The following is an 11,075-nucleotide window of genomic DNA, read 5'->3' as shown; positions in this document are numbered from 1 at the left end:
ATGCACAGGACGGTACTATACCTCACCCTTTATATACACACACAGGACGGTACCATACCTTCATCCTATATACAAACAGGACGGTACTATACCTGACCCTATAAACACAGGATGGTACTATACCTGACCCTATAAACACAGGACGGTACTATACCTGACCCTATAAACACAGGACGGTACTATATCTTCATCCTATATATACACAGGACGGTACTATACCTCATCCTATATGGACGGTACTATACCTCATCATATATACACACCGGATAATACAGGACGGTACTATACCTCATCCTACATATACACCGGATAAAACAGGACGGTACTATACCTCATCCTACATATACACACACCGGATAATACAGGACGGTACTATACCTCATCCTACATATACACACACCGGATAATACAGGACGGTACTATACCTCATCCTACATATACACACACCGGATAATACAGGACGGTACTATACCTCATCCTACATATACACACACCGGATAATACAGGACGGTACTATACCTCATCCTACATATACACACCGGATAATACAGGACGGTACTATACCTCATCCTACATATACACACCGGATAATACAGGACGGTACTATACCTCATCCTACATATATACACCGGATAATACAGGACGGTACTATACCTCATATATATATATATATACACATACACACAGCAGATAATACAGGACGGTACTATACCTCATATATATATACACATACACACAGCAGATAATACAGGACGGTACTATACCTCATCCTACATATACACACCGGATAATACAGGACGGTACTATACCTCATATATATATATATATATACACATACACACAGCAGATAATACAGGACGGTACTACACCTTATGTCTGGGTACGGATCGTTCAGTATCAGGTTACACAATTTTTCGGTCTCCGGTTGTGCACAATACACACACACAGGAACATGCAAGTCTGGACAGATTATAGGACAGGAGGAGAAGAACTCACACTTTGTCGCCGAGCTCCTCTGCCATGCGAAGAATCTCAAACAGAAGGCTAATTTTTCCAGAATGTTCCAGCATACCAGCGTCTGCTTCTGTCACAAAATCCTTGTACCAGTCAGGAGCCGGGCTACCAGGGCTGGAGGACGATGTGGCTTTGCCAATAATGGGGAAAGAAAAGACAAGGAGGTAAAGTACCACGCTGCAAAGATTTCACAAAGTAACACTCTGTGTACCAAATCCAATCAGAGGGAAGACTTACAACAAAAAGGAGAAAGGTCATCTCCATGGTGACCAGTCACGTCAGGTGTGTGCTACCCTTGGGGAGGACAATGAATGGCCATGGTGACCAGTTAGGTATGTGTCACCCTTGGTGAGGACAATGAATGGCCATGGTGAGCAGTCAGGCCTGTGTCACCCTTGGGGAGGACATAATGAATTGCCATGGTGACCGGTCAGGTCTGTGCCACCCTTTGGGAGGACAATGAATGGCCATGGTGACCGGTAAGGTCTGTGCCACCCTTTGGGAGGACAATGAATGGCCATGGTGAGCAGTCAGGCCTGTGTCACCCTTGGGGAGGACATAATGAATGGCCATGGTGAGCAGTCAGGTCTGTGCCACCCTTTGGGAGGACAATGAATGGCCATGGTGACCGGTCAGGTCTGTGCCACCCTTTGGGAGGACAATGAATGGCCATGGTGACCGGTCAGGTCTGTGCCACCCTTGGTGAGGACAATGAATGGCCATGGTGACCGGTCAGGTCTGTGCCACCCTTGGTGAGGACAATGAATGGCCATGGTGACCGGTCAGGTCTGTGCCACCCTTGGTGAGGACAATGAATGGCCATGGTGACCGGTCAGGTCTGTGCCACCCTTTGGGAGGACAATGAATGGCCATGGTGACTGGTCAGGTCTGTCCCACCCTTTGTGAAGACAATGAATGGCCATGGTGACCGGTCAGGTCTGTCCCACCCTTGGTGAAGACAATGAATGGCCATGGTGACCGGTCAGGTCTGTCCCACCCTTGGTGAAGACAATGAATGGCCATGGTGACCGGTCAGGTCTGTCCCACCCTTGGTGAGGACAATGAATGGCCATGGTGACCGGTCAGGTCTGTGCCACCCTTTGGGAGGACAATGAATGGCCATGGTGACCGGTCAGGTCTGTGCCACCCTTTGGGAGGACAATGAATGGCCATGGCGACCGGTCAAGTCTGTGCCACCCTTGGGGAGGACATAACAAACAGATAAACACATGCTACCACCACAACCCCTGGATGGAGAGAAATACGACTGACAGGTAAAACATCTCCGATATTTGTAGGTTATCTTTGTATTTAGCGGCTCGCCTGGATTTCGGATTCATGTAAACAAAGCAATATATCGCATAATCCGATGAAATATCAGAGTGCTCAATCATTAGAGCTGCAGAAGTTTCATGTAAAATACAGACAGTGACAGTACTATGGTCTGTATTCTTCACACACTTCTACATCCTATGACACCCACTGCGTCCTATGTCTCAGCGAGCCAGCAGGTGGAGCAATTGTAGGTCAACTCACTTTCCTCCACCTTGGGCGCGGGCGCTTTAGATGCCACCTCCTCCTTGGGATCCTTTGGATTGCCGCCCCGGGACCGAGAATTCCACACCTTAATGACTTCCACCTCTCGGTCACTCTCGTCATCGCTGGAGCTGCTCGAGTTCTTGCCTTTCCTCTTGGATTTCTTCACCCTGTAAACAGAATTACAGGCTGAGCTGATTTCCTTCTAATGACTTCGAAAACTCCATAAAATCCATCTCATTCCTCCAGGCTGGAGGACTGTGCAGCACCTGGATGGCCACAGGCTGTACAACGAGGTTTACTATGAGCGTCCCACACACTGGGAACCAGAGTCAACGCTTTCCATTTAATAAAAGTTCTGACGGCCTGGACACAAATACATGGTCTAGATAATGTGTTCGGGGTCAGTATTACCCTGGAGGCCCCCTAATTCACCCTCCGCTGCCCTGGAGACCCCCTACTCCGCCCTCCGCCGCCCTGGAGATCCCTCTATTCCGCCCTCCGCCGCCCTGGAGTTCCCTCTACTCCACCCTCCGCCGCCCTGGAGAGCCCCTACTATGCTGCCCTGGAGGCCCCCCTACTCTGCTCTCTGCCACCCTGGAGAGCCCTCTACTCCACCCTCCGCCGCCCTGGAGAGCCCCTACTATGCCGCCCTGGAAATCCCTCTACTCCGCCCTCTGCCACCCCCATACTCCTCCTTCTGCCGCCCTGGAGACCCTCCACTCCGCCGCCACCCTGGAGATATCCTCCGCCTCCCTGGAGACCCTCTACTCCGCCCTCCTCCACCCTGGAGACCCTCTACTTTGCCCTCCGCCTCCCCGGAGACCCTCTACTTTGCCCTCCGCCACCCTGAAGGCATCCTCCTCTGCCCTCCCCTGAATTGAAGATATTCTACTCCGCCCTCCCCTGAACTGAAGGCATCCTCCTCGCCCTCCCCTGAATTGAAGGCATCCCCCTCGCCCTCCCCTGAATTGAAGGCATCCCCCTCGCCCTCCCCTGAATTGAAGGCATCCCCCTCGCCCTCCCCTGAATTGAAGGCATCCCCCTCGCCCTCCCCTGAATTGAAGGCATCCCCCTCGCCCTCCCCTGAATTGAAGGCATCCCCCTCGCCCTCCCCTGAATTGAAGGCATCCCCCTCGCCCTCCCCTGAATTGAAGGCATCCCCCTCGCCCTCCCCTGAATTGAAGGCATCCTCCTCGCCCTCCCCTGAATTGAAGGCATCCTCCTCGCCCTCCCCTGAATTGAAGGCATCCTCCTCGCCCTCCCCTGAATTGAAGATATTCTACTCCGCCCTCCCCCGAATTGAAGATATTCTACTCCGCCCTCCCCCGAATTGAAGATATTCTACTCCGCCCTCCCCCGAATTGAAGATATTCTACTCCGCCCTCCCCCGAATTGAAGATATTCTACTCCGCCCTCCCCCGAATTGAAGATATTCTACTCCGCCCTCCCCTGAATTGAAGATATTCTACTCCGCCCTCCCCTGAATTGAAGATATTCTACTCCGCCCTCCCCTGAATTGAAGATATTCTACTCCGCCCTCCCCCGAATTGAAGATATTCTACTCCGCCCTCCCCCGAATTGAAGATATTCTACTCCGCCCTCCCCCGAATTGAAGATATTCTACTCCGCCCTCCCCTGAATTGAAGATATTCTACTCCGCCCTCCCCTGAATTGAAGATATTCTACTCCGCCCTCCCCTGAATTGAAGATATTCTACTCCGCCCTCCCCTGAATTGAAGATATTCTACTCCGCCCTCCCCTGAATTGAAGATATTCTACTCCGCCCTCCCCTGAATTGAAGATATTCTACTCCGCCCTCCCCTGAATTGAAGATATTCTACTCCGCCCTCCCCTGAATTGAAGATATTCTACTCCGCCCTCCCCCACCCTGGAGACCCTCTATAATGGGTTCACGTATGTGAGATGGACATGTATCCTTCCTATTCATCTCTCTGATCCATTGGGACAGTTCGGGGGCGATTTCCATGGAATGTGTACTATATATTTGGATGAATTGTTCCTATTGGATTCTCTGAACCTTGGGCCACACCCATGCGGTACTGACCTCTGTGGTAACGCCCATGGTCTTTTTACCACGCTTTGTACAAATCATCTTTATGGGAACAAGGCTTGGTATGAATCTGGTGTTCCATACATTCAGAGATTTGTATACATGGGTTACGGTCTCTAGCCGTCTATGGACTGGCACATTGTTTAGGTAATGGAAGAAAAATGCGTAGAGCGGCCGAAGTCGTCATTTAATTCACATTCTGGCACGTCGGGCAAAGCAACAAGAAAAATCAGTTGGCATTTATCTTTGATTGTTTGACTAATTCCTGACCATCGCTCACATGACGTGACTGCTAAGTGAGTTTCTGGCAGAAGTCGATAAACAGAAAAGAATCGGTCTTGTAGGTAGAGCCCATTCACTCCGCGTGCCGAATATCGACACCCCGAATGGTGGAGACAGGAACCCTTTGTGTGCCGAATATCGACACCCCGAATGGTGGAGACACGAACCCTTTGTGTGCCGAATATCGACACCCCGAATGGTGGAGACAGGAACCCTTTGTGTGCCGAATATCGACACCCCGAATGGTGGAGACAGGAACCCTTTGTGTGCCGAATATCGACACCCCGAATGGTGGAGACACGAACCCTTTGTGTGCCGAATATCGACACCCCGAATGGTGGAGACACGAACCCTTTGTGTGCCGAATATCGACACCCCGAACGGTGGAGACACGAACCCTTTGTGTGCAGAATATCGACACCCCGAACGGTGGAGACAGGAACCCTTTGTGTGCCGAATATCGACACCCCGAACGGTGGAGACACGAACCCTTTGTGTGCCCAATATCGACACCCCGAACGGTGGAGACACGAACCCTTTGTGTGCCGAATATCGACACCCCGAATGGTGGAGACACCAACCCTTTGTGTGCCGAATATCGACACCCCGAATGGTGGAGACACCAACCCTTTGTGTGCCGAATATCGACACCCCGAATGGTGGAGACACCAACCCTTTGTGTGCCGAATATCGACACCCCGAATGGTGGAGACACCAACCCTTTGTGTGCCGAATATCGACACCCCGAATGGTGGAGACACCAACCCTTTGTGTGCCGAATATCGACACCCCGAATGGTGGAGACACCAACCCTTTGTGTGCTGTATATGGTGGAGGGGACCAGGTAACCCTTTGTATGCTGTATATGGTGGAGGGGACCAGGTAACCCTTTGTATGCTGTATATGGTGGAGGGGACCAGGTAACCCTTTGTATGCTGTATATGGTGGAGGGGACCAGGTAACCCTTTGTATGCTGTATATGGTGGAGGGGACCAGGTAACCCTTTGTATGCTGTATATGGTGGAGGGGACCAGGTAACCCTTTGTATGCTGTATATGGTGGAAGGGACCAGGTAACCCTTTGTATGCTGTATATGGTGGAGGGGACCAGGTAACCCTTTGTATGCTGTATATGGTGGAGGGGACCAGGTAACCCTTTGTATGCTGTATTTGGTGGAGGGGACCAGGTAACCCTTTGTATGCTGTATATGGTGGAAGGGACCAGGTAACCCTTTGTATGCTGTATATGGTGGAGGGGACCAGGTAACCCTTTGTATGCTGTATATGGTGGAGGGGACCAGGTAACCCTTTGTATGCTGTATATGGTGGAGGGGACCAGGTAACCCTTTGTATGCTGTATATGGTGGAGGGGACCAGGTAACCCTTTGTATGCTGTATTTGGTGGAGGGGACCAGGTAACCCTTTGTATGCTGTATTTGGTGGAGGGGACCAGGTAACCCTTTGTATGCTGTATATGGTGGAGGGGACCAGGTAACCCTTTGTATGCTGTATATGGTGGAGGGGACCAGGTCCCCCTTTTCATGCTGTATATGGTGGTGTCTATTGGTGGAGGGGACCAGGTAACCCTTTGTGTGCTGTATATGGTGGAGGGGACCAGGTAACCCTTTGTATGCTGTATATGGTGGAGGGGACCAGGTCCCCCTTTTCATGCTGTATTTGGTGGAGGGGACCAGGTAACCCTTTGTATGCTGTATATGGTGGAGGGGACCAGGTAACCCTTTGTATGCTGTATATGGTGGAGGGGACCAGGTAACCCTTTGTATGCTGTATATGGTGGAGGGGACCAGATAACCTTTTGTATGCTGTATATGGTGGTGTCTATTGGTGGAGGGGACCAGGTAACCCTTTGTGTGCTGTATATGGTGGAAGGGACCAGGTAACCCTTTGTATGCTGTATATGGTGGAGGGGACCAGGTAACCCTTTGTATGCTGTATATGGTGGAGGGGACCAGGTAACCCTTTGTATGCTGTATATGGTGGAGGGGACCAGGTAACCCTTTGTATGCTGTATATGGTGGAGGGGACCAGGTAACCCTTTGTATGCTGTATTTGGTGGAGGGGACCAGGTAACCCTTTGTATGCTGTATTTGGTGGAGGGGACCAGGTAACCCTTTGTATGCTGTATATGGTGGAGGGGACCAGGTAACCCTTTGTATGCTGTATATGGTGGAGGGGACCAGGTCCCCCTTTTCATGCTGTATATGGTGGTGTCTATTGGTGGAGGGGACCAGGTAACCCTTTGTGTGCTGTATATGGTGGAGGGGACCAGGTAACCCTTTGTATGCTGTATATGGTGGAGGGGACCAGGTCCCCCTTTTCATGCTGTATTTGGTGGAGGGGACCAGGTAACCCTTTGTATGCTGTATATGGTGGAGGGGACCAGGTAACCCTTTGTATGCTGTATATGGTGGAGGGGACCAGGTCCCCCTTTTCATGCTGTATTTGGTGGAGGGGACCAGGTAACCCTTTGTATGCTGTATATGGTGGAGGGGACCAGGTAACCCTTTGTGTGCTGTATATGGTGGAGGGGACCAGGTAACCCTTTGTATGCTGTATATGGTGGAGGGGACCAGGTCCCCCTTTTCATGCTGTATATGGTGGAGGGGACCAGGTCCCCCTTTTCATGCTGTATTTGGTGGAGGGGACCAGGTAACCCTTTGTATGCTGTATATGGTGGAGGGGACCAGGTAACCCTTTGTATGCTGTATATGGTGGAGGGGACCAGATAACCCTTTGTATGCTGTATATGGTGGTGTCTATTGGTGGAGGGGACCAGGTAACCCTTTGTGTGCTGTATATGGTGGAGGGGACCAGGTAACCCTTTGTGTGCTGTATATGGTGGAGGGGACCAGGTAACCCTTTGTATGCTGTATATGGTGGAAGGGACCAGGTAACCCTTTGTATGCTGTATATGGTGGAGGGGACCAGGTAACCCTTTGTATGCTGTATATGGTGGAGGGGACCAGGTAACCCTTTGTATGCTGTATTTGGTGGAGGGGACCAGGTAACCCTTTGTATGCTGTATATGGTGGAAGGGACCAGGTAACCCTTTGTATGCTGTATATGGTGGAGGGGACCAGGTAACCCTTTGTATGCTGTATATGGTGGAGGGGACCAGGTAACCCTTTGTATGCTGTATATGGTGGAGGGGACCAGGTAACCCTTTGTATGCTGTATATGGTGGAGGGGACCAGGTAACCCTTTGTATGCTGTATTTGGTGGAGGGGACCAGGTAACCCTTTGTATGCTGTATTTGGTGGAGGGGACCAGGTAACCCTTTGTATGCTGTATATGGTGGAGGGGACCAGGTAACCCTTTGTATGCTGTATATGGTGGAGGGGACCAGGTCCCCCTTTTCATGCTGTATATGGTGGAGGGGACCAGGTCCCCCTTTTCATGCTGTATTTGGTGGAGGGGACCAGGTAACCCTTTGTATGCTGTATATGGTGGAGGGGACCAGGTCCCCCTTTTCATGCTGTATATGGTGGTGTCTATTGGTGGAGGGGACCAGGTAACCCTTTGTGTGCTGTATATGGTGGAGGGGACCAGGTAACCCTTTGTATGCTGTATATGGTGGAGGGGACCAGGTCCCCCTTTTCATGCTGTATATGGTGGAGGGGACCAGGTCCCCCTTTTCATGCTGTATTTGGTGGAGGGGACCAGGTAACCCTTTGTATGCTGTATATGGTGGAGGGGACCAGGTAACCCTTTGTATGCTGTATATGGTGGAGGGGACCAGGTAACCCTTTGTATGCTGTATATGGTGGTGTCTATTGGTGGAGGGGACCAGGTAACCCTTTGTGTGCTGTATATGGTGGAGGGGACCAGGTAACCCTTTGTATGCTGTATATGGTGGAGGGGACCAGGTCCCCCTTTTCATGCTGTATATGGTGGAGGGGACCAGGTCCCCCTTTTCATGCTGTATATGGTGGAGGGGACCAGGTCCCCCTTTTCATGCTGTATATGGTGGAGGGGACCAGGTCCCCCTTTTCATGCTGTATATGGTGGAGGGGACCAGGTCCCCCTTTTCATGCTGTATATGGTGGAGGGGACCAGGTCCCCCTTTTCATGCTGTATATGGTGGAGGGGACCAGGTCCCCCTTTTCATGCTGTATTTGGTGGAGGGGACCAGGTAACCCTTTGTATGCTGTATATGGTGGAGGGGACCAGGTCCCCCTTTGTATGCTGTATATGGTGGAGGGGACCAGGTCCCCCTTTGTATGCTGTATATGGTGGAGGGGACCAGGTCCCCCTTTTCATGCTGTATATGGTGGAGGGGACCAGGTCCCCCTTTTCATGCTGTATATGGTGGAGGGGACCAGGTCCCCCTTTTCATGCTGTATATGGTGGAGGGGACCAGGTCCCCCTTTTCGATGCTTACGGTGTAGCTTCTTCCTCCGAGCTCGGCGTGGAAGTGGTCTCTTCGGAGTCGGACACCACGAACTCCTCATTGCTGTCTTCATCGAAGTATCCCTACAAACACACAGGGATGACGTCACTGCCGCGCATTTCTCCGTGGCGGGCACACACATCTGTTTAGTCACTTGGAAAATGTCTGGCTTACATCATTTCAAACAAAGCTTTAATAATGGGCATATATCTTGAAATATAAAGGAACATAATCATAGATGAAAGAGCAGCAGGCAAATCTATAGCGCTGCACATTCGAAGAAAAAACACAAATTTCCATTATTTCACCGAAATTCTACCCACTATTTGGCATGGTTTATTGGGGAAACATTTCACAGAGACAGAAATATGTAGTATGATATCTGCCGTACCTTATTTTCCTTACTAATATAGTCCAGCTGTAGGCACCAGGGGTGAGTCCAGATCCTACTTAAAATCTGAAAGTCCTGGAAAAGCTTGGTTCCAGATTTACCTCGGCCGCCACCGCCTCCTTCGCCCAGAGTAACACCTGTCAAGGTAAAAGGATTAGAGGACGGGCCGCGGACGGCTTTTACAAGATCGCAGCAGATGTTTCCATTTCACACTTAAATGCTCAGTACAGAAATCTGGCTTAAAGCTGAGAAGCAAATGCTTTATATCTGAAACCACAAGAAAAGAGCCGCATGCTTTGTGCTCCCAGGGATATACAATACCCCCCCACCCCCAACATCGGGGATCGCTGACAGTCCGTGTGCAACTAGAGTACAGATGAGGAGCACAGAGACTGCACCATTCATGGGCGGAACAAACTGTGGGGCCCCAGAGATAAATTCTGTCGGGGCCCGCAGGATAACACACTCTGTAGCAGCTGGCAGTGTCAACTGTGACAATACGTGTCCCTGATCCTAAGCACCGGCAGCGGGAGGTGTCAGCACAGCCGGGGTACAGAGCCGTCCACACAGGCGGGGTACAGAGCCGGTGTGCAGAGCCGTAAGCACAGGCAGGGAGCAGAGCCGGTGTGCAGAGCCGTCAGCACAGGCGGGGTGCAGAGCCGTCAGCACAGGCGGGGTGCAGAGCCGTCAGCACAGGCGGGGTGCAGAGCCGTCAGCACAGGCGGGGTGCAGAGCCGTCAGCACAGGCGGGGTGCAGAGCCGTCAGCACAGGCGGGGTGCAGAGCCGGGGTGCAGAGCCGTCAGCACAGGCGGGGTGCAGAGCCGTCAGCACAGGCGGGGTGCAGAGCCGGTGTACAGAGCCAGTGTGCAGAGCCGTAAGCACAGGCAGGGAGCAGAGCCGGGGTGCAGAGCCGTCAGCACAGGCGGGGTGCAGAGCCGGGGTGCAGAGCCGTCAGCACAGGCAGGGAGCAGAGCCGGGGTGCAGAGCCGTCAGCACAGGCGGGGTGCAGAGCCGTCAGCACAGGCGGGGTGCAGAGCCGGTGTGCAGAGCCGTAAGCACAGGCAGGGAGCAGAGCCGGGGTGCAGAGCCGTCAGCACAGGCGGGGTGCAGAGCCGTCAGCACAGGCGGGGAGCAGAGCCGGGGTGCAGAGCCGTCAGCACAGGCGGGGAGCAGAGCCGGGGTGCAGAGCCGTCAGCACAGGCGGGGTGCAGAGCCGTCAGCACAGGCGGGGTGCAGAGCCGTCAGCACAGGCGGGGTGCAGAGCCGTCAGCACAGGCGGGGTGCAGAGCCGTCAGCACAGGCGGGGTGCAGAGCCGTCAGCACAGGCGGGGTGCAGAGCCGTCAGCACAGGCGGGGTGCAGAGCCGT

At 52.4% G+C, this 11,075-nt stretch overlaps 1 protein-coding gene across 1 annotated transcript in view; it reads right to left on the bottom strand.

Moving 5' to 3' along the window:
- Nucleotides 1-11,075, bottom strand: part of ATRX (ATRX chromatin remodeler) — a 110,961-nt gene that overhangs the window by 20,279 nt on the left and 79,607 nt on the right. Inside the window, exons 22-25 of the mRNA XM_089665465.1 lie at nt 9,708-9,844; nt 9,308-9,399; nt 2,551-2,720; nt 997-1,150 (exon numbers count right to left, since the gene is read on the bottom strand). Coding sequence (XP_089521591.1) covers nt 997-1,150; nt 2,551-2,720; nt 9,308-9,399; nt 9,708-9,844 — 553 coding nt within the window. The remainder of the gene's footprint in view (nt 1-996; nt 1,151-2,550; nt 2,721-9,307; nt 9,400-9,707; nt 9,845-11,075) is intronic.

This window comes from Staurois parvus, unplaced genomic scaffold (genome assembly GCF_062004578.1).
Source record: "Staurois parvus isolate SC_StPar_1 unplaced genomic scaffold, SC_StPar_1.0 ptg002206l, whole genome shotgun sequence".
NCBI lineage: Eukaryota > Metazoa > Chordata > Amphibia > Anura > Ranidae > Staurois > Staurois parvus.
This window is presented reverse-complemented; position numbering and strand designations above follow the sequence as displayed.